This window comes from Perna viridis, chromosome 6, assembly GCF_037379345.1.
Source record: "Perna viridis isolate PV_CMFRI_1.1 ecotype Kerala chromosome 6, ASM3737934v1, whole genome shotgun sequence".
Classification (NCBI taxonomy): Eukaryota; Metazoa; Mollusca; class Bivalvia; order Mytilida; family Mytilidae; genus Perna; species Perna viridis.
The window spans coordinates 27,243,070-27,270,786 of NC_142450.1; the positions used below are offsets into that span (position 1 = coordinate 27,243,070).

The 27,717-nt window shown below is 33.2% G+C and overlaps 2 protein-coding genes and 2 long non-coding RNA genes across 10 annotated transcripts in view; 3 read left to right on the forward strand and 1 right to left on the reverse strand.

Annotated features, from left to right (window-relative positions):
* Nucleotides 1-14,955, reverse strand: part of LOC148614318 (uncharacterized) — a 39,855-nt gene extending 24,900 nt beyond the window's left edge. For 3 of the 6 annotated variants that reach the window (XR_015923635.1, XR_015923634.1, XM_088588404.1), the window contains exons 1-7: nucleotides 14,580-14,954; nucleotides 3,994-4,226; nucleotides 3,486-3,787; nucleotides 2,694-2,986; nucleotides 2,168-2,252; nucleotides 1,791-1,911; nucleotides 1,105-1,197 (exon numbers count right to left, since the gene is read on the reverse strand). Coding sequence is in view for 2 of the 6 variants with exons in the window: in XM_088588404.1 (XP_088444530.1) it covers nucleotides 1,105-1,197; nucleotides 1,791-1,911; nucleotides 2,168-2,252; nucleotides 2,694-2,986; nucleotides 3,486-3,787; nucleotides 3,994-4,226; nucleotides 14,580-14,862 (1,410 nt within the window). In the remaining 4 variants the exon portion in view is untranslated. Of the gene's footprint in view, nucleotides 1-1,104; nucleotides 1,198-1,790; nucleotides 1,912-2,167; nucleotides 2,253-2,693; nucleotides 2,987-3,485; nucleotides 3,788-3,993; nucleotides 4,227-14,579 lie in introns of all 6 variants that reach the window. The other 3 variants (XR_015923637.1, XR_015923636.1, XM_088588405.1) reach the window with 2 other exon arrangements.
* On the forward strand, nucleotides 12,005-12,897 carry LOC148614319 (uncharacterized). Its single transcript, XR_015923638.1, has 2 exons — nucleotides 12,005-12,133; nucleotides 12,345-12,897. It is a non-coding gene; the product is annotated as an uncharacterized LOC148614319 (long non-coding RNA).
* A 946-nt stretch (nucleotides 14,956-15,901) lies between the features above and the next one.
* On the forward strand, nucleotides 15,902-17,114 carry LOC148614320 (uncharacterized). The gene is made up of 3 exons (XR_015923188.1): nucleotides 15,902-16,034; nucleotides 16,330-16,417; nucleotides 16,809-17,114. It is a non-coding gene; the product is annotated as an uncharacterized LOC148614320 (long non-coding RNA).
* Nucleotides 17,115-19,297: 2,183 nt separating this feature from the next.
* LOC148614321 (uncharacterized) overlaps nucleotides 19,298-27,717 on the forward strand; it is a 35,490-nt gene continuing 27,070 nt past the window's right edge. Inside the window, exons 1-5 of one of the 2 annotated variants that reach the window (XM_088588403.1) lie at nucleotides 19,298-19,562; nucleotides 21,829-21,930; nucleotides 23,954-24,078; nucleotides 24,369-24,864; nucleotides 25,246-25,476. In XM_088588403.1, coding sequence (XP_088444529.1) covers nucleotides 21,834-21,930; nucleotides 23,954-24,078; nucleotides 24,369-24,864; nucleotides 25,246-25,476 — 949 coding nt within the window. In that variant the 5' untranslated portion in view covers nucleotides 19,298-19,562; nucleotides 21,829-21,833. The remainder of the gene's footprint in view (nucleotides 19,563-21,828; nucleotides 21,931-23,953; nucleotides 24,079-24,368; nucleotides 24,865-25,245; nucleotides 25,477-27,717) is intronic. The other variant, XM_088588401.1, reaches the window with a different exon arrangement.

The window sequence follows — 27,717 nt, forward strand, 5'->3', positions numbered from 1 at the left end:
TTGCTAAAATTTGCTAGTGGAATTCTATGTCATATAGGTAAAGTCCAGAAATAACCCAAAAAACTTAAATTTAGCGAGTGTAAATTTTCAGTACTTGCTAAATTTAGCTAGTGGTAAAAATTCTGCAATTCAATCCCTGCTATATAACAGTATTTTTAGGTAATAAACTTGGTTTGGTAATAAGATAACTTAGCTATGTACAGCCACTGCAACATTTCGGTTTAATATTTCTTTTTAATCAGTGATTGCATGCTATATTAGGAAAATTATATAGTACTTGCCTTTCTCAGCAATTCACATTAAAAATCAACACAGGAAAAAAATGTATAAATACATTTTGAACATAAAATGAAAGGAGTGATAAATATAAATATGAACTTTAATACCAAATCAGAATGCATCTGATTAATATTTCAATAAAGTCAACAAACTTGGTCAACTTTCAAGTATGTTTGTCACAGATAACAAACAAAAATATGAGGTAACATGAACAAACATTGAAAAATGTATTTCATATTTCAAATTCTGTCAAGCAGTCTGAGTCATCAAATAAAGCAGACAACAATCACAGCGTTACTCTATCTACCCTAGGGTACCAATTAATGCAAGTGTTCAGACAAAACCAAGGGACACCATTCAAAAGTTGCTACAAACACTTGGCTAACTCATTCTTTAAAGAATCTGGTAAAACATCAAATCATTTCATTAGCAGTAAAGAAAATCAATAAAATCCACTGAAATGATAATGATTTTGGTGTACTTATGTTGTAATTGCAATTTTTTTCCTTTTTAAATTTAAGTTACATATAAGTATCCTTGACTCCAGTTCATCAAGTAATAATTTATATAAAACTTCTTATCTGGGTAAAATTTGTAATCATTTTCAATGGAAGAATGTATATATAAAAAAATCCTTGACAACATATACAAAATTTCAATTAATTACCTGCCTTTTAGCATTTGTAATATCTGCCCTAATCAAATTACATGTACAAGCAATAAAAAACCTTGACATGAAATCAATGGAGGGGGTCTCATTCTGTAAGGGTAATATGGTGGCAAATTAGTACCCTAGAAGAGACATAGCAGCACTGTAAGCCTTACGTTTTCTTCTTTCATTCCTCCCATTCCCATGGGTGGTACTGGAGGGGGAGGGATGGGTGGAGGACCACCGGCACCGCGCCCTCGGCCTTCTCTCTGTAACAAATACAGACTCCACTATAAGGCCTTACTGCCTTAACATTGAGAAATTTCAATAAAACCAAAACACTACTTGTTGGTTACCTTTATTTAACTACTTGAAATAAATTTTACTCCATTTCAACTTTAACAGCTAAATACATTGTCAAAATTTTACCATATACATGATATATTTTACATTTTTGTAAGATAGCCCCATTATATTAAAGCTGAAAAGAAGCAACCTATTTTATAGTTCATTTCTCCTCCCTCCCCACCCCCCAAAGAAAAAAAAATAAAAACAACCACTATCAGTATTCAAGAGTGCCTTCCATCCCAAACCCCAGATAAAAATAATTAAGCAGAAATGTATCTTCTGATGCTCTGGTGAAAATAAAAAGGTAAAATTTTAATGATATAATTTGGTAAATATCCTTTGTTTCTAAAGCATATTAAACAATTATGTTCAAATATTATTAAATAACATTTTTTTGTTTCCAAAATCTTGCTAAAAAACTTAAATTGTCCAGTACCATCCAATATAAAAAAAAAATCAATTAACCAGTTCATTTTTTAGTCTTTAACAGTGCTTCTTAATCATGTTGACAAACCTGTTCCATAGGAGGCCTACCACCAGGCCCTCTCATACCCATGTCACCACGCATCATCATTTCATGTCTTCTGTTGTCTTCCTCTCTTATCATACGAGATTCATCATCTCTTCTGAAATTACTTTAGGAGAAAGAAAAAATTGTTTAAATAAGTGACTGTTGTATTTCAGAACAGTTCATACAACAGGGATTAAGTGTAGTGACCTTCACCTTAACTATCGTTGAATTCATCAAGTAAACATTTAACATTCATCAACTTAAAGTGAAGAGTACTCCAATTCTGTAAAATTACCCACAAGAACAACTACAAACTGAACTTCAAAATTAATATACAAGTAACATATGATAAAATTATAGTTATTTTAAAATATTCCTACCTGGCCTCAAATTCTTGTCTTCTCCTCATTTGCTCTCTTCCCATTTCTTCAATCCTTCTTAATTCTTCTTGCTGTCTCATCAGATCTGGAGAAAAAATATCAACAGACTGTAAAGCTTCTCCACTTCACACAAATATGCAATGGTCAGTTATTGCAATTTATTGAACAAAGGGTGCAATGTACATGTACAAATTAGTTTTGAAACAGCAGCTTTTTCATATCCCAAAATTATCTGGGTGAGTCAGTCATTTTATTTCTAAAACAAAAACAGACTTAAGTCACTAATGACTTACTTTCCCATTACAAAAAAAAAAAAAAAAACAACATAAAGTGCCTTTCTTCAGTGAGACACATTAGCAGTAGACCTAAGGACCGAGTCTATGTAAAATCAAGCAGGTCTATGATGAAACTGGCTCAAGTGGCTTTAAAATGTATAGTGCATTCTATGTAAAATTATGATAGGTCTATGTTGACAAAAAAAAATCAGTTTCTAACACTGTTTCTTATATCTATTATTATAACCAACCTGCTCTTATCTGCTCAGCCTGATACTCATACATTGCCCCTTCCATTTCAGATTCAAGTTTTAACCTCATCTCATCCATTTCTTTCTTCACTCGCTCAAGTTGTTGCTTTTCCATCTCATCAACTTCTCTGTATTTCATGGCAAATCTATGTTCAAAAGATCCTGGTGGAGCAAACCTTGGTTCTTTCTCTCTGTCCATTCTCATTTGATCATTCTTTGGGAGGTATCTTTCAGAAACACCATCTTCCTCATCTTTTACTTCAATTGGCTCAACCATGACTGGTCTGGGATATCTACATGTAAAATACAGAAATTTGAAGTGGAAAATGGACGAGATTTAATTTTTAGTTGATTAATGGTAGTTTTCATCCATTTCAAGAGAAGAAAATCTGACCAATTGAACAAACCAAGAATTCTACCAACCAACACATAAAGCAGGATTTTAAATGGGCAAGCTAACAGATTCCAAGTCCAAATGAGACCTTCTTCTGACTAAGGTCAATACATTAGTATCTCATCCCTTTATCTCCTATATGCTGCACATTTGACAGAGAAACAAAACTACATATTTTACAGTTTTTGGTATGATCTCCAGCAATCAAGATCCTGGGAGGGGTTAACATCGTTTTGAACTACATGCACAACTGAAAGCCTTTGACGGCTGGGAACCACCTTACTGAAACAAATCTTTTTATTTTGTATTCCTGATAGATAACCTGTCTTAAAAAAAAAAGGCCACTAGTAGATAAGGATTTTTAACATCACAGTCAAATTACTTCATCATTTACTTACGCTGTCAATAATAAGATGCCATCTGAACATCTTTTAAGAGCAGCCTGTGCCCCTGGTTTTCTTGCAAACTCCACAAGCCCTTCCCCAATGGATCTGCCTCTTTCATCAGCAACAACAACTGCTCTCTCAATTTCACCAAACTGAGAGAAAGCCTGTTCTAACAATTCATTTGTAACTGAGATTGACAAGTTCTTCACTCTAATAGCAGCTCCATGATTGGCAAATCGTACTCTAAGATGGCGTCCCTTTCGTTCCTGACCATCTAATGCTGATTTAGCAGCCTCTGCATTATGTCTGTAATCCTGAAAGCAAATAAAATTGAAATGTATAGTATTCTATGGATAATTTTCATGAGAAAATGTAGGACAAAGTGCTATATATCCATTTTACCCCTCTCAGCCTCAGGCCCAGTGGCAAATCAAGTGGACTGATCTGTTTACAAAAGCAACAACTGCAGGAGCATAGTACCAAAAAATATATTGTTTGAGGGTGTCTTTTGATATCTTACCAGTCTAATAAATCCAAAACCTTTAGCTCCATTTACAAAACATTCATTAATCTCTCCATACGGTTTGAAAAGTTCTTTGAATTCTTCCTCTGTGCAGTCTGGTGTGATGTTTCCTACAAATAATCTACATCTTCCTGTGAACTTTTTCTGTTCTTTAGGACCTTCCTGAACTTGAATGAAAAGTTGGTCATTGTTGAATCCACCACCATACTGCTGGCCTTGATTTTGACCCCCTAAATAAAAAGATGCAGTTTAAAAAAAAAAACAGATTGATCAAGTACAATAAGTACATAACAAGTAGGATAACAAACCTCCATATAAGAAAATCATACATCACCATCACAATTTTTAAACAAAAGGTTCTTCTGTCAACAGTTAGGCCATTATGTTTCATAAAAACTTATTTTTGGTGCTAGGAATAACCCAAAAACTTTTTTCCATTCAAAAACCAGGTGTATATATCTGAAAACATCAATAAAATGTTTTTCAATGGCAATAATTTCTTCTTATTTAGTGTAAACCAACTTCAAATAAGTTTTTTTAATGAAAAAGTATTTTTGATGAATATTAGAACCCTGTCTAGCTACCCAATAAAATTCTGAAATAAACAATATATATTTGATGAGACGTGATTATATTCGTGCATTTTAATTACTGTATGTCAGAGTCTATTTTTGTCTATTTTTTTTGCCTAGATATATTCTTTCCCTAAAATAAGTTTGAACCATATATAAAAACTAAGATTCCTAATAAAAGTGAAATAACAGCATTACAGCACTCTGAAATAAAAGTTACATGTCTTTCCTAAGCCATACTGATTATTATGGAATACAGATGTATACACATGGTCGATTTCACAAAAATTCGCAAGTGTAAAAATAGTCATAAATTATGATGTCACATTTCTTTTTATCGATTATGACATCATTACTTTAAACTGAAGATTTTTTGTGAAATCAATCTCAGGTTTTCAGTTTTCTATCAGTTTTACAGGAATAAAAAACAAGATATTGGTTAGGCAGTGACTCCTCATCCATGCATTCTTGAGCGGTGAGCCTCTTCAGGCTAATCATCCACACATCCAGTTTGTAACAATAACATATGGAATCATGACGGAAAGGCCCCATTCATTACACAAATACTGCAGAACTTATCTGCAAATGTATAACTATCAATGGCTAGGTGAACTGTGTTCGCATTTCATAAACTTTAAAGTTTTCTATTCATGTCATATACTAGCCCCTGTGCTTGAAAATGATGGATTTCATGTTGGTCAGACACAGAACAAGTCACTGAAGTTATGATGACTGGTGCCAAAGTTGATGCATTGTCTTTACTAGATGTTTGTAAAATTTGTAATAAAACTTCGGAAGAAAATGTAAATATCCACCGTATTAAAAAGTACTTCAATGCTAATGCATGGAATGTTCTTAAAATTTCAATTTCTACAAATAAGGACCACTATGAATGGACATGCAAGGAGAAATTGTCTGACCAAGACTCACTAGCTTGTGATTGCTGTCTGGAATGTCAGCATTATGATTTAAAATATGTAGGATTGAAACAAGTGCCGAAACAGTGTCTGGATGTGCAAACTTTGTTAAAAATAGTTTTTTTCAAGTTTGTTAAATGTGTATTTTGAATGATTTTTAATTAATATTTGTTACATCAGATATGATTTTATAACTTTTATTGTACATGTACTGATCAAGGTGTACATCTCACCAACAAGTAGTTCTTGCCACCAGATTTTTTTATTTTCTTTTTGAAAAATCATGATTTAAATATTCAAAACAAAACTTGGTGTGATAAGGAAATTATATTGATTGTTGGTATTTAATGCTCAAACAGCAAAATTTCAGCAATATCCAGCCGATGAACATAAAATGATGAGGAAATAAAAAGTATGAGAGGACACAAGGATAACAGAGTCAATGAATTTTTATTGTCACAGGAGATAGGGAAAGGGGTTAGGGCAATTAATCCTCCTGCATTGGAGCGTAAAGATTTGTATTCCTATTGAATACCACAGCAGTGTTTTTTAACAAGGGAGGAACTCGGCATCTTTCCCTACATGTTGCACTACCATGTTTGTGGTCAGGTTTTCTGTATTATGGCCAACGATCCCAGCATGAAGCATGCCAGAGATATTCCACCACCTGGGGCACACAACCCAATTTTTCTGTAGGCACAACGCCCTAGCCCCACCATGGTTGTAAGCACTATTTAGTCGTCTTTTATGACAAGCGTAGTGCTGCTGAGGACTTAATTCTTTCAACAACCGGACTACACAGGACGAAAAGATTAGTCAATCTTTCCTAAGTACTAATCATGAACAATTTCAGTGGAAACATAAACAACTGATCAGCATATTGGCAAGAATTGCTTCTGTGAAAAAAGTGGTGGGATCTACTCTCTGATCAGTATTTGTATAAAATGAATTTCTCACAATTTCCATATTTCTTCCATAAATGAAGTCCTTCTGTCACAATTCTGTGCAGTGCTCCAGCTAGAAATTGAAAAGGGCAGGGTGTCAGTGGAGGAAAGGGCACTTCCTCAAGTTTGAGTAGAGCACTTTTTAACGATGTAGTATTTTTGAGAACTTTGTTTCCACATTTTGTATTTGAGGATGTTTCCATATTTGGTAATATATGCATCTCTCTTCAAGATCATGTAATACTAAAATCTCGTGTGTTCATAGGCCAATTGTTCAGGAAAACTTGAACATGTGTTTCATTACATTTACTGCATACCATGAGGTGCTGTCTTTTAGAAAAAGTAACAAATGATCAAGATTGCTGCTAACAAATTTCCAAAATTGCCTAATTTAAGAGAATTGTATTTTTCTGAACTATTTCAAACACAATTCTTGGCAAATATACTGTACTGTAAAAATACAGAAAAATTTTTAAAATGTAAGGGAGGTAAATGACATTAGTCTTCAGGTCTCACTAACCACTTCTAACGATTCCATTACTTTACAAGTTAAAAAAGTAATTTTCAAAGTCTCACTGTGAATTCCCAGGATAAATGACATCTTAAAGTTGCATACTGTTGCGAAGCTTGGAAAATAAGGCTTCCAAAATCATTATGCTAATGGTACGATGATAGTAGAAATTCTTCACAAAATTTACTTAAAAAATAATACTGAAAATCCACATTTTTACCTGTTCTGCTAACTGACAGTATGGAGGCAAATTACTCGCACATGTAAACAATATTCATACACTTTTGTGGTTGATTACATATATGATTTTAAAGTACACATTCTCAGCTTCATTTTGACTACTTTTAATTATAATACACACAAATAATGCACTTACAATGCATATGTCTAGGATCATTGTGTTTTTGGTACTACATAGTGGGGTGGCCATTTGACCACGAAGTGGTTAGTGAGACCTCACAAAAATTTAAGGTTCTTGCAGGACATTCATCTGCACTTGTAAAACTTTTGTCAGACCTAACACATTTATGCCGGACCAAACTTTCAGGGGAAAAATTATTTAATGCCAAATGAGGCAATGGGTGATACCTTTTGAGTAGAATTGCTATTATATTTTATTCACGTTTTCCTTATATATTTCAAATGACACCGCCATGTATATTGACTTCGTATCGCACGACTTCTTTAGATGATATTATCGAGCAACCAATCAAATCGCTTCATACAAATAGGAAATCATTCCAGTTATATGAAATAATTACTGGACATTTGGCCCGATGGTAAAGACTAACTATTGGACAGACACAAATATTACCGAACTAGTTTGGCGGTATGGCACTTTCGTGAAGACAAGACAAATTACAAACAAATAATAGAAATAAACAAACGTGTCGTTTTATAATTGTTTGCACACATGGTTAAACACAATTTAGACCTGATAAATTGACTGTCCATAACATTGTGATATATCCAATCTGGATCCATTCATCATAGGACAACCCTGCTCAGTTTCTCTATCATTATTGACTGGTCATCATAATTTTGACAGCAATTAACACCTTTTGTTTAATTCATGGCTTTTCTACTTAACAAAATGTTATTGAAACATGAAATGGCACAAAGGCTTTTTTAGTGAAGTTAAAATGGCAAATGGATACGGCCAAGGGCAAGGACATTGAGCCTTTTGAAATCTGGCTAACCAGTCCAATGCTGTGCGTTATTGACTAAATCCAGGTGCATGGACAACAAGCCTGTATATGCTCCCTGTGGATTTGTGGAGGAGCAGCCACAATCGTTGTTATTATTCAGTACTACTCAGATTTTTTTGTTTTATTGAATTGGGCATCATTTTGAAACCAACCTGATGACAGAGATGTAATGAATGAAAAGAATTCAGACTCAGTATATAGTACAAATGTATGTTACTTGCAAATTAATGTTTTCCTGAAACAGCAATATTTCTTTGTGGACAGACTATTGACTTATAAATATTGTGGTTTATAAAGGAATTAGCCGTACTCTACATGTTGACGTACACCCGAACAGTTAAAGTGGGGAAACACTCTGGGAGTAGGCCAGAGTGTCAACACAGCAGCCCAGCTGCTAGTAGCATATACTCTTACTCCTACAATGTAAGAGGTTGGAATTCCTTTCCTCCATACCCCAACCTCTTACTTCCGAGCGCCATATTGCATAACGCTTGTTCTGCCGTTCCTTGAAATCGGCAGAATTAAAGGAGAGTTCGCAAATCTCAGTAGTGATGTCATATTCACTAACTTGTATATCATTAAGTGTCAAATTGGTTGGCAAATAAACAACTAAATAAACAATTAACAATTTCATGAAAAGAATCACAATTTACAAAAGCCCTGTGCAGGTCCGGGTGTCAAAAGAATAGGCCTGCAGCAGCGCTAAGCTTGTCGTAAAAGGCAACTAAATAGTGCTCAGAAACCTAGCCGTGGGGGTGGGCCTAGGCGCTATGCCCACAGAGCAACTGGGATGTGTACCCCAGGTGGTGGAATGGGGTACCCCTAGGGTGTTACACGCTGGGGTTGTCAGGCTAGAATACAGAAAACTTGACAGCAAACCATAGTGGTGCACCGTGTTGGGAAAGTTGCCACGTTCTTCGCACGTTAAAGAACCCTGCTGTGGTATTCTATAGGAGCAGGAACCTTTGCGCTCCGCCACAGGAGGCTAAATTGCTCGACCCTACCCATCCCTCCCTTTTGTCTTGTGGCAATCAAAATTTGTTAACTCTACCATTCTTGTGTCCCATCCCATGTCTCTTTTCATGTTCATTTTATCATCCTTTTCATGTTCATCGTCTGAATATAGCTGAAATATTGCTGCTCGGACACTAAACCCCGACAAACAAACAAACCAATTTGCAAAACTTTATAGCTTTGTTAATTTAAATCTAATTTTGGTTCTGTAAAATGTTTCATTTAGATAAAAGAATTCGTATTTTGAAAGTGAATTTATAACTTGTTTACTTGAAAAATAAATTTGAAATGATATTTATATGTAAACCTCTATTTTCAAATAATATCATTTTTAAAAAATTATGCTCAAATAGTCTTTCTTATTTAAAAATCACATGGATAAAAAGAGTTGTATCAGCAGTGCAGGGAACCATAAGAATTTTCCAATTATCTTAAAATACCAAAAAGTTAAGATGATTTAAACTTAATGCCCCATGCCACTCAATGGTTTTTGGCCAACCAAAACCAAATCACAGGTAAGTAAGAACTCTCCTATAGTAAGCTATTTTCCATTTAAAACGTTTTATACAGTTTCACCATTACACGAGAGAAGGTGACTGAAGTAAAGAAAAACCATGACCTACCTGATGAGAAAATCTAACAATCCTGGAAATACTTTGTAAAAGAAGTTAAAATGAACTTCATATCTGGTTTTTAGCTTTTTGAGTGTGTAATTCCGGTTGATAAAATTACAGATTTTAAAATTTGCGAAACGAACACATCAAATTAACCAACAAATTGCCTTTACCAACTTTTGTATTCCGTAAACTTAGTGACCTAATTCAAAATTTCTGGTCATTTTGACAACTGTCTTCATTACAAATGTTTTCTAGGTATATAAAAAATATTTAGGATTTTTTATTGTTCGATTTCTGGTAGGTCAAACTTCTTTTATGTAAATAAAAGACGAAGTATTTTAAAACACGTTTAGCTAATTACAATTTGCGGTGGCTTTCAACATGACAGATGCTAGAGGTTAGGCTGGCACCAAGTCAGAAAATAGCTTGCCAGACAACCTCTGGTAGGGAGGTCGGTAGTGCGTTTATCGATATTCTTGCGAGAGCAAAATTCTCAATTTTGAGTCAACTTTAACACGTTAGAAAATGGTTAAAAATCCATTGCATGACAATAAAAATATATGTAATTGAAGATGAGACATTTCTCTATCTAAATATACAACTTTCATTGTTATTGGAGTTGATGGTCATTTGGTACAAACGTTTGAAGTGACGATACTTTGAGAAAAATGGCCGCCTGAAAAACTATGTGTCAAAGATCATACCTATTTCAAAATTCATTCCGCAAGCTATTACTGGACCGATTTTCTTCATTTATGGCTTAAATTTTTGGAAATATCTTCAATTTTGATAATCCGGTTGTCAGGCTAATTTTTTAGTTACAAAACATACTTTTTACACAATTTTAAGGAAAAACATGTTGAAAAAAAAAAGTTTTTGCGTACCCGGAATGCACTGACAGTCGGATTCCGAAAATTTAATCCTTTCTGCGTCCATCCGTAACCCTGGTTTCAGAAGAAAAACAATAATAGCTTGCGGAATCGATTGGATATTAGGGTGGTCAGGGCGTGGTTTTCACAAAAATTAAAGCGGGACCGGTTATCGTTCTTGCTAACCGGATGTTACTGATCCGCCATAGCTTCTGTTAAGATTTTCGAACACTCGTGGATAAATGCCTTTTACCGACTGTTTTCTGGACGGATTTTTGACTGGTGGTGCAGACAACGATGGACCTAGGCCATGGAGGCCAATCACTTACGGCAAGTACCTAAATTATGTCTAATATAAGCCTAATCGCCCTGTTTCCGTAAGGTCAAATTCTAGAATGACCTTTTATCATCTGCAAGCTTAAAAACTATATTCACCTTCTTGGAAGGTCTGATTTTCGTTTGATTCTGCATGAGCTGATTTAAAAAAGATTACTCTCATTTAGCATTAGTTGGAATATGTTTCCATAACATTTTTATTAAACGATGAATATGTAATGAGGTAAATTCTCCCAACGTTTGATTGCAATCCATTCAAATTCTTTCGGACTTTATCGACTTTCCTATATTATCGGAAGTCTCTGTATTTTACCTTGCTTTTTTTCTATTGGTTGGGAGAATTTGCACATATTGCATTTAATTTCCTTGATAATTCAATTTTAATTTATATGTAGTGCCCAATTTATATGAAACTCACATGTTTAAGCATAAACCTTCTTTATATTTATTTTAACTGTTTTATTTATTCAAAATTATCATATGTAGAAAAAAAATTCAACCTTAAATTGCTTCTTCAAATGATACACAACTTTTTTTTCTGGTTTTCATTTTATCAGTTAATATATATTAATTATGACTTTTATTAGAACAATTATCATGTAGCCCTGCTTGTACTTTACTTGATAAATAGAACTTATTTGATGAGATTTATATATGTGGCAATTGCATATTTTACATATGACCTGCATCTTCTTAAGTTTACTTTATATATTCATATTGTACAATTTTTAACAGCTATCTTACATATTCATTTTTTAGAGGATTGTAGATGCTCTACTTATTTAATATTCATATACATGTACAATTGCTTGGAAAAGGTTTAAAATCCTAATAATATACATTATTTATCATTAAATTTTAATTAATTATGGTTTAATATTTTTTTTGCCTTTTTAGGATCACATTGATTGACTCATAATACCAATCTTTTGTTGTATGTATATGAAACATACTTGTACTGTGTTCTTCTAATTATTGATTTATTTCAGAAGAAAGTATTAGTAAGAGGCTGCCTAAATATTTATTTTATTTTGTCATATAAAAAGTAAATACTGATGTAAATTTTATTATGATTTAGTTTTATTTTCTGTTTGTTTTTCATCATTTTAGTTTCATTTTGTTGAGTTCTGGAGATGTTTCGAATTCATGGTAAGTTAGTTTTTATACTTTGATTTAGTTTAGTAGCTTTATTTATTTTAATAGTAAAACTTTTGAGTCTTTTAATTATGGTAACAAATAAACATTTACATTTGAATCATATATTACTTACAAGAACTGTCGATTAGTTTTGTGTTTAGACTCTGCTTTAAAACTGCTTCACAGTACATATTCATTGAATTCCACTACTTGTTTATTTCAGATGGCCTGAGCAGCATAGTGGGCTATGCTATGAGACGAATATGGGCTGAGTCTGAGGTAGGACCATGTGGGGTACAGTAAGTAGGGTAGTTCCAGACACACCTGAACCCGATAACCTGATTGGTAAGAGAGTTCAACACTTGATAGAAGAACCAGAAGGATCAGGCAGCGAAATTATTCATATTAAGTTATTTAACATAACATTAATATAACCTTATAAAACAATCTTCTTGTTTTGAAATGAAGATAATTATTCTGGAAAAGGAAGTTCGGTGTTTTTAACTCCTCGCCACATCTTTTGTCAACCGCTTTGTGAGCAACCAATATCAAATAAAGTTTTACATTTTTTCAGATTGTTAGCAAACCAGATTATGATTTAATAGAAAGTAAACTAACTGTAAGTAAATTGATAAGGTAAATGATGTTAATAGGTGTAATGTCCTTATGTACATAATTTCTTTTGTAGATTTGGCAGACATAGTAGATCCTGGTGAAGAAACCCTTCTGGCCTGAAATGGAAACTTCGAAAAGTTCATTAAACTTAATCAAATGATGATATTTTGTTTATTATCATTGAATGTACATAATAGTACACATGAGGAAACAGCTAGGGCTTCAAAGTTCCATAGTGAAAGGATGCGCATTGGTTCAAGTCAATGTATTCATAAAAATTTTCTCAATTTCTTGGGAAAACAGCATTTGTTTTTGAAATTTTATTCAATTTTAACATAATAATGAGATTATTATGTTAAAAGACCCTATTTAAACAAGAAAACATTACAAGACTACATTAGGAATCTTAGAATTGACCAGACCTTGATATAATATTATTTTGCCACTTTTTGCGGCAAAAATGTATGTTTATTTTGATTATCGTCTGGCTTCATTTAAGGTATAGGCCTAACAAATTTTCAGCCACATTAAACATTTTATAGCAAAATAAGATGAAAGTATCTTGATGTGATAGCTTAGATTCTAAGCTTTAAAATGGTATCACATAAGTATATGGTAGGTTGATATTTTGATCAATATAAGCATAAATATGCGGTTTTTTTTGTAAATCTGAAATTTTCAAAAATGTTCGATTTACCCCCATTTTTCAACATTTGCTTGTTGGTTTTTAAATATAATTCAATTATTTCTTGATAAAAATGTGTTTTTACATATTCAATCACAATAACAATAACTGTCATGTGCTAAAAACTGCTTTTAAATTCAAAATGTCTTTTTTTGTCTGACCTTTCGCCATTTTTTCCACTGAAAATAGCTCTAAAATTTACCCTAAAATGTAAATTTTCGACCTCAAAAAATTTTTTTGAGCTGAAAAACATGATTTTTCAAGTCAAGCAACTTTATTGCCACACAAAACAAATGACAGAAAAAATTAAATATTTTTTTTGAATTCTTAGTAAGCAAAAATGTATTTTTTTGTTGAAAAAACGCATTTAAAAAAAAGGGGGTCTGCCACAGTGTTTCTGATTCCAATGAAAAACAAATCAGAGGTTTTGACATAATATTTGTTTATTTATTTCTGTTTAATGGATTACTCTTGAAAGAACAGCAAAGTATCAGATTTCTACTACCTTCCAATTTCCAAATATGAATATCCAAAAATGGCACTTTAATTCACGATACTGTTGACACACAGCAAAAAAAAACTAAGTCCAAGGTGTTTTTTTGCCAATTTTAAAAAAGTGTAATTTTCTTTGTATCTAAGATACAAGTTTCCTGAATGGCTTAAATCAAAGTATGAAATGGCTTTATTTAAATGATTAAGACACAATGTATGAATTTATTTACCTGTTTGACTTATGTGGGCCACAGAAGTGCCCAAAATGTGACATTTTTGCCTTCGCAAGAAAAATGACCAAAATTTTGAACTTTAAATTGTAATAACTTTTGAACCCCTTGACCGATTTTAAAAATTTTTGCACCAGTAAGTTACATTTCTTGGGCTCTTTCAAACTAATATAAACTTGTACATTTTCTATATACTTCATATTTTGACTGACCTCCCTACCTCTGGCATTGCAGGAGTCGATATTATCTGACCGAGTTCCTGGTCAGGAATTCTTAAGGCAAAGGCTGAGCTCCGCCACCAACAACAGTTGGTTCTACTAACCCACTAACATTGACCGTGAGAGGCCTGTATTGGTATTCAAGGTCGTTAAAAACCCCCAATCATCGGGGAATTGTAGTGTAAATTGTGTTGGTACATTAAAATTAAGTTCTGCACCTTGCATGTTCCCTTGTCTTCCTTGGCCTCCTCCATGACCACCTTGACCTCCGCCTCTACCCCCTCCTCTACCACCATGACCGCCTCTTCCCCGGCCTCGTCCGCCACCGTGATTCATATTTCTTTTACCGCCGCGATCGTGATTGGGATGGCCACCCTGTTGACGGTGGCCTTGATCTTTCTTTTGATCTCCACCAGGTTTCCCTTCCTGTTTTGAAGCACCACCTTCTTGCTTTAGTTGTTGTGGGGCATTTTGATTTTTGTTTGGCGTCTGGCTTTGCATTGTAATTATGTGGAGATGATATCTTGTACAGTCTACGTCTTTGTTAGCGTGCTCTTTTCAAGATGGCGTCGGGACAAAATGCTAATTAGTTGATCACGTGTCATTCAACTCTGAAAGGGGTTAAATTTAATACAGTGTATTTTGCACTTATGACCAAATTGTACAAGTAAGCTGATTATATGTGTGGAAGAGTGAATTTTATAATACATATACAGATAATTTTATTTTCAGAATTTCCATGATTTAAGATGAGAGTTATTAATGAAATATTATTTGAAAATTATAATTTGACTTTATCTTTTTAATTATTGAACAATCAGAACTCATTCAGAAATAAAATCGGTCAGTTACTCAGTTATCTTGTGTTTATATTTTTATATTTAAATTAAGTATATGACCTAAGTTCATGAATATGACCCTGGATTGTTACCTTATTTGGAATTTCAGTAGTATTGATTATTTGGATTATTGGATATTTAATTGGTATAAAGTTACATGCACTTTTGGAGGGAAATCCTTTTGTTCTTGTTGTCACTCTCTATAGATGCAGGTCCGGGTGTTAAAAGAATAGGCCTGCAGCAGCGCTAAGCTTGTCGTAAAAGGCGACTAAATAGTGCTCAGAAACCTAGCCAGGGGCTAGAAGCTCTGCCCACAGAGCAACTGGGATGTGTGCCCCAGGTGGTGGAATGGGGTACCCCTGGCGTGTTACATGCTGGGGTTGTCAGGCTATAATACGGAAAACCTGACCGCAAACCATAGTGGTGCACCGTGTTGGGAAAGATGCCACGTTCCTCGCACGTTAAAGAACCCTGCTGTGGTATTCGATAGGAGTAGGAACCTTTGCGCTCCGCCACAGCAGGCTAAATTGCCCGACCTTACCCATCCCCCTTTTTCCAGTGGCAATCAAAATTTGTCGACCCTATTATCCTTGTGTCCCATCCTTTTTTTTATTTCATGTTCATTTAATCATCCGTTTCATGTTCATCGTCTGAATATATCTGAAATATTGCTGCTCGGACGTTAAACCCCGACAAACAAACAAAACTATAGATGGCAGACATTTTTGTAACTCAGTAAAACTATTGGAATATCTTGGAATATTAATTTTGATGGAAATCTGATTGTCTACTTCACGCCTATGTCACCATTATTAACTTCTTCTACTTTAAAAGGTATTTATTAGTAATAATCTTGCTAATTGTCCCAAAAATAACATTTTGAGTGATTTGAGCTGAATGAATGGATGACTGACTTAAAAACTTATAAAACTATATAATAATATAAGAATAAAGTTAAATAAAATGATAAGTGAGATAATATAAATCAGTAATAAATATAAAGTCTAAATGATCAAAATATTATTATTTTTGTAAAGTTGATTTAGTAAGTGTTTTATTTGTGTTATGCGTTACATGTAATTGTGCGTATTTTGAAGCACAATAGTTATTATTGTAATCTTGTATTCAGATGTAACCATGACACTGCTGATGTTATTGCACAGAGTATTGTAATGAATTGATATACTGGGAAACTGACCTTTGCACCTATGTGTGAGGTAAGGAAGTGTTACATTTTTATGAAATTTGCTTAACTAATATTATTTGCTTGCTTGGTAATATTTGGCTTTCAGTCAGTAACTATTAAGTTTATTTTTAACTGATTTTTGTTGCTTATTTAGATATTTCATGCTAAATTAATTTTTGTATGTCATTGTGTTTAAAACATATATAGATGTGGAATATTGTACATGAGATTCATGCGCAACAGACAAATACATTTTTCTAAGAAAATGCATTATATGAGAACTATCATATTGCCTATAGAAGGTGTAATGTTTTTATATTATAACTATTTTATTTTAATTAATTGACTGATAGAATTTATCTATGCTATCAGGGTTATCTTTCTTTACCCAAGTCTTATGAATTTATGTATTGTTATTGCAGGGGCTTTTGTTTATCCATGTTACTGCAATAAATATTGGAACCTAACGATTTGATGTGGTTTATTTCTCCCTGGAGAACTGGCCGGACAACATATGCAAATAAATAGAACGAATGAAAACAAAGAGAGAGAAAAAAAATGAAAAAAAAATGTAGAGGACGAAAAAGAAAGCAAGGAAGAGAATCACAAACAAAAGTAAAAAGTAATTGCGAAATGGATTTATTATGTAGAAATATATTTTGTAAGTATATCCTACACCTTTGCAAATCGCCCGCATGTTTGAGATAAAACTAAGATAACTTAAATAAAAGCAAAACGAAAATAAAGATAATCTCAATATCTGGAAATATATCAAACGGGCAAGCGGGGTCATAGTGCTAAGCAAAATGAGAAAAAGAGAACTTAATGAGAATTGCCACCATGTGACTCAAATACCGAAGTAAACCACTTTAATACTTTTTACAAGTTAGTCGAAAAACTTCCACTTGTACCAAAGGTATTTGAAATAAAAACAAATGATACCAATGAATTTTTACCAAAATGTCATCTGTAATTATTTAAATTTAAGATATAAGTGAAAAATATAGTTTACGAGGCAGTTACAAGCATAAACCTGGAAATAAGATAGCACTATATCAATCCTTCAACAATCCCAGTTTCGGGGATTTGATACATCGCATCTACCCCCTAAAGAACTTGGGGTAAAGGATATTACAGACACTGTGAAGTCAGCCTCATATCTTGACCTACACTTTCTCCTACAACGTAAGAGATGGGAATTTCGTTCCTCCGTACCACACCAAGTCAGAAAAAAATCCACTGCCCCTCCCTGCCCCACCCCCCCAAAAAAAATGCTGCCTAATACAACATGCCTGTTCTGCATGGAACTAGTTATATAGCGTAACACGAAGATAAGCTACAAGTATATATCACAAATAAATTTGTAAGTTTAAAAAAAAGAAAATAAATTTGTAAGTTTGAAAAAAAGAAGAAAAGAAGAAAAGAAAACACACACACACTCACACACTCACACACTCACAGACACACACAATGGAAACAGATCATGAATTGATCACAAGCAGTGACCGTTTCAGGGATTAATGTATCAACGTGAAAGGTTAACACTTCAAATTCAATTTCACACATCATTTTCTGGTGCGTTTTTTTTGTTTTTTTTTTTTAGCAGTTGCGGATCATGAAATTTACAAATGAGGGAGCCCTAAACTAGGGGCCCACCCCAAGAAAAATATAAATAAATATAGACATGGATTGACTCATATAAATAATGAATTCGCCTGAATTGTTTCGCTTTAATTTCTGAGTATATATCATTGTTTTAATCTGTGGATTCTCATGATATTATCCAATTTTAATGGTTAATAGTTTCGGATCCCTACCAATACCTATACGCTATTTTTCTTGATGGTAGCAGCTAGTTAGGAAACAAACAATATTTTTCTTTGCCTTATCCAGATTGTAGTACACTTAGTACAAAGAATTTTATCCTATCGAGGATCGAAAAGATAAGTGTCGTATTAAATAAGATTAACTAAGAGAATTTAAGATTGCACTGATGTATATACTTTTCAAAATTAGTTAAAGAGGGACATTCACACGCGACATATCAATAAACGGGGAGCAAGCGATGGGTTTAATTATAGATTGGGATAAACTTTATAATTTTATAAATACTGTAATTACTTCAAAAATAGTACGCATACTATCTGAAGGTGGGAAACTTTTAACTTAAATTGCTCCAAAAAACACTTAATTTGGTTTTGAAAAAAAAGAAAACATATAAATTTCAGAGAATTTGTTAGACAATCTAGTTGTAAAATTAGAATAAGTACGGAGACTGACAGATACTCAAACAAGTTCATAGATAAAATTGAAAGAAAGTGTCGTTACTGTACGTTAGATAAAATTAAAGATGAGCCATCATGAGGTTCATTTTTTATATAATGTCCTCTTATAGAAATATTAGAAATGATAAGTATTCAAGTAGAAAATCACCTTAATATATAAAATTTTAAAGACATCGAATAATGAATCAAAAAATTTAGTGACTAGTTTTCAGAAGAAAATTTTGCACTTCTGAAATGTTTCGGAAAGTTTTTATAATTTTTTTTAAGACAAGGGCACTGTCAAAGACAATTATCAATAAGTGTTTTTTCTTCATTTTTCATGATCTACTTTATTTTGTATTGAATTAAGCTTACCCTGTAAGTATTATAGACTGCAAGTATGAACATACCTTGGTTTTTAAACTTTTGAAAAAAGAAATAAAATTACAAAACAAGGAAAGCAGACTAATTCTAGAAATTATAATGTCATATTTTTGACATTATTATCACAAAAGGTATTTCATAAATAATTCACTTATATATATATATAATTTTTATTAGCAATCAAGCTTATAAATATGCAAAGCTGTAAAAAGGGATGCAACTCGTGGTATTTTATTTTCTTAAAGGACAGGTCGCCTTATCAGTCTTTGCCCTTGGTCCTGTTTTGAGATCGAGGCAACGCTGCCGCCATTTCTGCAGCTCACATTAATAGCGCCAGATTTTGGATAAAAGAAAGTTTTAAATTATTTTTTCACGAAATTTCTGGAGCTAATTAGTAATTTAGAAAAAAAGACATCTAAATCAGCCCTTTTGGGAAGACCGGAAGTAAATTATATTTCAGCCAGAAGCGGCATGGAGGTGGAAGAAGAAGCCGGAGAAGCGCTGTCTCTGTCGCAGAATAAAGCTGAGGTGACTGGATATTTAAAGGCATGAAGTATCGCTTCTGGCAAATTATTTTTGAAGTTTAAAGTGCATGCGTAGTTTTGTTCTAAAGATGTAACATGTCACCTAGCGTCAAAATCTATATATAGAATAGATACGCTATTTTAAAGGGAGACAACTCATTTTTATTTTTATATTTTGAATTACATTGCATATACTCTAAAAGCAAAAAAAAAAACATTTCACAAAATAATTTATACAGTTTTCACTACTTAAGAAGTCACTGCTACCGGGGTTATATTTGAGAGAAACGTATGGAAAGAAAATATTACCTGGGCTTCCAGGTTAGCACACACACATGTCGTTGAAACAACCCCCCCCACACACACACAAGAAAAAAGTCTCCAGTGCTGCACCCTAAAAGGGATTAGTTTTACACATGTATAATATGTATTGATATAATGAAAACATAAATAGATTGATTGAAATTTATTTAAATGTAGAAAAGAAATAATAATTGCCTTAATTTAGTAAATGAAATGAAAAGTAAACAAAGAAATATTTTTTTTAGGCCATCATTATCAAAACTCCTAGATTCTCATCCAATATGTGTTTCTTTAGTAGGGAAGGTGGGCAATTTAAAAAAAAATAATTGATTTTATCAATTTAAGTGATAAATGCTGTCAATTTGAAAGAAATTGATCTAAATCAGAAAAATATCAAAATATTTTTTTTTCAGGTAGGGTGAACATTGAGTCAAGAAGGGGCCTTAGGAACTACATAAATAATTAAAAATACATCAAAAAACAAAAACTGTAATAAAAAAAACCAATAAATTTAAGCAATGAAATTTTAAGCATTTTGAAAGTATTTTATCAGGACAACTACATATTTGGTTTGAATAATATTCTATCTTTTCCGTGCTCACATAATAAAAATATGGAAATCGTAATGTTTTTACTTTCAAGTAATAATCTGATAAAGCATTTTCTATGGTGATGCACCATTACTTCTAAGACTTGTAAATAATGTATTAATTTAATGCTCAATCAATTCATGGAAGTATTACTTCATGCAATACTCGTAATTTATATGTCAAAAAGAATGCAATAATAAAATTGAAAGTTGTTAGGCAGAGATTCCAAATTGAAAATTAGAGGTAAAAATTATATTCAAATGTGTCCAAACAAGTTATAGGAAACATGTAACAATGGCGTATTAGGCTATCTTATTGACTTGATAGGACAGGTCCCTCATTGGTTGTGTACAGGTATTAAATTAAATGACCTGTTTACACAATGAAAGGATAAATCAGACTGATTGAAATATGACTATAGTCGGCGTCACATAAATAACATACTGTTAAAATTTGAATAAAAATATTTTCTACTACTTTATTGACACCTACCGTTGTTTAAATTGTCTTAAATGACTTGCTCATTCGTTTAGCCAAACGGCTTCTCCCTAAACATTGAATCGTTAAATTCCGGTCAGATTTTAATTCTAGGTGCCAATATTAACATTGTAAAAAGTCGGCCATGTTTACAGTGATCGGGTTGCTAGGAGACGTTGTTTACGTTTAAATGGTTTGTCCAAAAACCGAAGAACCCAGAATGCACTTCGGCGTTATTTCGGATATCTCGGATTTATTTTACGCGAACAACGTACAATACCGAGAAGTTGATCAAGCAGACAATTGTCACCGGAGTTCGACGGGAACTTACGAACTTCGTTTGTAAACAAATCAACCCGTAGAAACCAACATGGCGGATATTAGTATGGGATTTTCCCGTAAGGATTTGTTACGCATGATTTAAGCTAATAAGCGACTTGTTTAGGGAGAAGCCGTTTGGCTAAACGAATGAGCAAGTCATTTAAGACAATTTAAACAACGGTAGGTGTCAATAAAGTCGTAGAAAATATTTTTATTCAAATTTTAACAGTATGTTATTTATGTGACGCCGAGTATAGTCTTTTTTAAGTGGTAAGACAAAAGAGTATAGGTAAGTGACAAAAGGTTAATATATTCATGGGAAAAGACCGTTAACCTTGTAAATGGAAATGATGTTCAGGTATAAATGATTACTAAGTCAATTTGTTATATTAAAATTATGATGAATTCAATTGTAATTGTGTTTGAGTCTTCACAATAAAATGATATCAACTGGGTAAAACATGGAATCCCAGAATACACATTAAACTTAAGTACAATTCATGTACTACAGAGTGATGCTGAAATTTTGAGTGACACATCTGATTACATGTACCTGTAACCTATGCTATTTTCTTGTAGACCAAATGAGTTCATATCCTTTAATGATTCCATTTCACTTCCAGACTGATTCCAGTTTTACTGCTGTAAATGGTGAATGTGATGGAATTTCTACCTCAGCAGGTATGTTGTGTACAAATATACATGTACATGTAAATTATAGTATTTTACATAGACTTTGAATGGTTTACGGGCAGGGCATGATGAATTCAATTTAAGAGAGGGTTCTTTCTTGAACTAGAAGCGACATAGTAAGATTTCATACCCCAAATCATATTTATGGATATTTCAAAAAGACTTAAATTATCATTGCTGTATCCTGAACTTAAATTGACTCAATGTTGTGTGGTTGGTAAGGCCATTGTTTTTTTTTATTTTTAGTTTTACGAATCCGCTGACCCCGTGCAGGTCTGGGTGTTAAAAGAATAGGCCTGCAGCAGCGCTAAGCTTGTCGTAAAAGGCGACTAAATAGTGCTCAGAACCCTAGCCAGGGGTTAGGGCGCTCTGCCCACAGAGCAACTGGGATGTGTGCCCCAGGCGATGGAATGGGGTACCCCTGGCGTGTTACATGCTGGGGTTGTCAGGCTATAATACGAAAAACCTGACCGCAAACCATAGTGGTGCACCGTGTTGGGAAAGATGCCATGTTCCTCGCACGTTAAAGAACCCTACTGTGGTATTCTCCCGGAGTAGGAACCATAGGGCTCCGCCACAGGAGGCTAAATTGCCCGACCCTACCCACCTCTCCCTATTTCCAGTGGCAATCAAAATTTGTCGACCCCCATTGTCCTTGTGTCCCATCCCTATTTCATTTCATCATCATTTCATGTTCATTTTATCATCAATTTCATGTTCATCGTCTGAATATAGCTGAAATATTGCTGCTTGGACGTTAAACCCCAACAAACGAATCCGCTGACCCTAATTTTTAGCAATTTGGAAAAAAAAAATAAAATGACTTTCGTTTCGTTTTTTAAAAAATTTTTTCCAACTGACTCTGTGCTTTGCTGTTTCAAAAAAATAAAAGGTTAAAGGTTATTGGCTATATCTTTAATAGTCTTAATCTTTGTTGCGCTTGAAAGACATAGCAGTTTTTTCACGGTAAAAACCATGTTGTTTAAAGTTTGTTTTGAATACTTTGAAGCGAAGAGTTCTGAACAGCGAGCACTTGAAGATGCATTCATGGTTCTGCATCATTGTGTTTGATCATGGTCTTAAAACAACTAAAAGCTAATTTATAAAGGCCAAAACTGATTCTACGATAGGCTAGGCTATATCTGACGAATTAGATCCGGATCTATTCATAGAAAAAATATATGGAAGTAGTGCTTACATTCATGGACCAGGCCACAGTACAATTTGTTCCTCCACAGAAGTGGCTACTGATTTGCCTGTGGGAGTGATGAGTGAAATGGGTATATATACCCATACATTTATTGTTTGAAAAATAATAAAAAGAATGTTCAAATCTGTTTTTGTTTAATATTTAGGAAAAAGTGGAAAAAAAAGAAGGAAGGTCATAGAACCTTGTGGGCAGAATATCAACACATTATTTTAAAATGGTTGAAACAATGTCAGACAGAAAGAAAACAACACAATTTCAAATGCACAAACACAAATTCAACCTATTTTGTCTTAAAACCTTATTAAATATTTTCAGAAAAGTGTTATCTTTAACAAAATCTTTTTAAAAAAAAATTCTAAAATGTCTGTCTCTTTTTTTTTTTTTTTTTTTTTTTTCGTCCTCCTACTCATGACTTTAGTGAAAAAATTTTTTTTAACTAAAAATTAAAAACAATTGCCTAAATTCTTAAAATTTAATTTAATGCAGACTGGTATAATGATTTTGATATGGAAGGGAAAGTTTGATTTTGATTAAGGACTGCACTTTATATAGCAGTTAAGATAAATTAACAGAAATGAATCAATAAACAAAATGATAAAATGAGTTCTTGGCAAAATCTATTAACACACAAAGCATGTAATGAAAAATCGAAGATATGATGAGAAAGGTTATTTTTTCCCACAGTTTTTGTTCAAAGTAGACACTGAGAATATTAATTTAGAAGACTGGGTGAAATAAATTCTCTGTCTGGGGCTTACATGTCTTTGTTGAAATGGACCCTTATATATTGTTACATTTTAGATGCAAGCCAGACATTAAATGAAGAAGGCAACATTCAACAGTCTGGTGATGATGAAACTGAAACTGCTGCAGTCCAAGCAGATGACATAGTAGTTCAGCCAGTAACTGGCGAAAACACTAAATTGGTAACTGTGATAATTGAAAACTGATTTGAAGTGAAGTCACAAGTGTCATTGTTAAAAATCAACATTAAAGTACATGAAACTTTCACATTCAATCATGTATCAGTCTTGATCTAATATCTTTGCATGTATTTAAAAAAAACATCAGTGAAGCCAGTTTAGTGGATATTTTTAACTTAACAAGTCATTGTCAATATTTTTCAGTTTGAAAAATTAAGAAGTACAAATCTATTTATTTACTCAGTACTATGTGGTCCTTGACTTTAATGTTAAATTTATGGTTCTTATTTAAGGATGATGAACCTTCTAAGCCAGCAGATGATGGACCCACTGAGTGGACAAATGACAGGCCTACTGAGCCAGCAGATGATGGACCAACTGAGCAGACAAATGATGGGCGTACTGAGTCAGCAGATGATGGACCAAGTGAGCAGACAGATGATGGACCAACTGAGCAGACAAATGATGGGCGTACTGAGTCAGCAGATGATGGACCAACTGAGCAGACAAATGACAGGCCTACTGAGTCAGCTGATAATGGACCCACTGAGCAGACAAACGATGGGCGTACTGAGTCAGCTGATAATGGACCCACTGAGCAGACAAATGATGGGCGTACTGAGTCAGCAGATAATTTACCCACTGCACAAACAAATGATGGGCTTACTGAGCCAGCTGATAATATACCCACTGAGCAGACAAATGACGGGCCTACTGAACAAGCAGATGATGATATTCTTGATCTTATGGAAGAAGATGAAAATAGTGACCAAAGGGAGGCAACTGCTGGTTTGTTACATTAAATCTTCCTTGTTGAACAAAAACAAAAATTCAGCTGTAAACGTGTATACTTTGCAATGATTGTACTGGTAAACAAACATTTCAAAGAACGAAAAAAAGGAGTGTAGGATTTTTTTATGCCTTACTTGAAGTGGCATACTCAAAGAACTATTTTTAACCAAAAATATCATTAAGGGTTCAAATTTATGGTGCTGAGAGTTTTAGTACCCTAACTTCTGATCTAAGACCTTTAAAATTCAAATTACATGGATGCTGGAGTGAGCATCTTATTTTGGTTAGTTAAATTCAAGCCAATACTATAGCAAGTTTTAACATGGATATTTTTGTCTGTGTTTTAAAATGTGTTTTTTTGGGTATTTTTTAAAACAGAATCCCAAGAAATTGTCTTTGAAGAAAACCAAATAGGGCACACTCTGATCAATGAGAGTACATGTTCTGAATCAGTCCAGGACCAACCACAACTGGATGAAATGACTTCTCTTCTGACAAGTGATGATCAACAGCAATCAGGCGAAATAGCTCCAGCTGAAACAGGTGAAAATGTCTCACCAGATTTAGTCGGTTCTGTACAAGATGATGACATTTTAGACTTAAATGAAGGTAAATTGCTGCCATAAATCTGTGACAATATTATATCTAGCACAAAATATGTGAACAAATCTTAATCACGACCACATTTTTACTCATTCCATTATTTATGCAATTAAAATTAAGATCCAGTCTTCATATCAACTCAAGATTTGTGGAACTCTTTTTTTGGCCTTCAAAGGTATTAAGTAATATAAATTTACATTTAGGGAATTTATTTCTTGCAGTAATGTGTATGGAAGGATAAAATATGTTTAATATTTTCATTTTAACATACATACAAGTCAAACTTTCCATCGTATTGTTAATATTTTACTATTCATAAACAAGAAGTGAAGAGCAGTGATTTTAAACAAGTAAAATTGGTGGGAAAATTCTAATTGATAAAAGTGTCTAGATTTTGAAAATCTTGTGTTAAGGAAATTTTTTTCTCAAGCTGATATTGGTTTTATTTAAGTATAATTGTTAAGTAGGATAAATACTCTGTTAATAAAGCTTTTGAATGTAAATGCACATTAACTTTTGGATAGATTTAAAATTGGGGAAAAGGGTGAATTGGAACCAAAATTTGTGAATGTGTGTCAAGGATTTAAATATAACATCTATATTTAACTCCTTGTGTGTGTGTGTGTGTGTGTGTGTGTGTGTGTGTGTGAGGTTGTATCAGTAGTATAGATTGACTTTCAGTTTATACATATTAAAAGGACAGTTTTTAATAGTACTTTAATGCAATGTATGACCACAATTTTACTGAACATCATATAATCTTTGAAATTTTGTTCATGAACAATTTTCACAAGAATCACAAACCGCCTGTGCTATCAACTTTTTGATTGGATTCCTTATAAAAATCCCTGCCTGTGATTTCAATCAGATTTCAGATATCTCTTATGGTTTTTGTTTATAAGGGGTCAAAAGGGCCACATCACAGAAAGTCAACATTTTATACAACCACAAAAATTTATTGGTCGAATAATGGTATGGCACTGTTGTCCTTGTTTGGTTTGTCCTTCGTGTCATCGCCCAAAGACACTTGGTTTTTTGTTTGATTTCTTGAATATTAGTTGGTTTATCTTCATGAAGTTAATAACAAGGTTCTAACCCACAAAAGAAAGATTGGTATTTCGGGGTTATGGCCCCGATAATTTTTGAATTGGGGGTCGAAAAGTGTCAAAAACATGCAATTTCTAGAATTAACCATAAAATTCCAGATTCCAATAAAGCATAGGAACATTTATGATAATGTTTCACAATATTCTACCCCACTAAAGTCAGACTTCGGTTGAATTTCGGGGTTAGGACTTGAACATATTAGAAATTAGTGGCCAAAAAGGCGTTCCAAAACATGCATTTTTCTGATGTTCAGACAAGAACTTGACTAATAGTGAATTAATTCACAAGGTTCCATACCTCACAAGGAAGACTGGATTGTTGGTGAAGATTCACTGAAGAACCTTTTTGAAATAAAGGCCTAAAATGGAGCCTAAAACAAGCATTTTCCTTATGTATGGACAATAAGTTCAGTAAAAGTGAATGGATCTCATATAAATATTACTCTAAGGTGTCATAGCACTAAAGAAAGACTGGAATTAAGTTATAGGTCTGTGAGTACAGTCAAATAAGAATAAGGAGTCATAAGGTGCCATACCCCAAAAGGAAAGTTGGTATTGATAGGAAGTTTTGACTTGTACCATTTAGGAATAAATGTAGAATAAAAATAGTTTGTAATTATTAATTTATCGATTGAATATTTTTAACACAGAAGTCAACAAACCTTTTAAATCAATATACAAAATGTATTCACAATTTTTTTGTATAAATAAACAGCAGTCATTGGGAAGTTTTCAGCTGCTTGTCAATGTGATGAAAAAGTCCGAGAGATATTATGTTTGTTAACATGTTAGAACATCCATATGCGGTCAAAACCGAACTCGTTCACTCGTTCTGATATTTTGTAAAAGACAGGGTATGTGATGAAATAACACAAATTCCAATATTTATCTTAAAATAATTACATAAAAAATGTTTTTTTAAGTTTATTTGCGATCTGAGCATGTAAAAGACTGACACAAACGTCTGCTGAAATTTGATAAAATGATCTTCATGGGCTGTCAAAATTTCTGGACCCTTGACTATAACATATTACTGTATTTTGGTGTGTATAGTGTGCATTTATGTATTGTGCGCAGTGCAATTTTGAAGGTCTAAACGTGTGAAAAAAAAAAAAAGTTTTTTTGACTTAGGTTGCAGTAA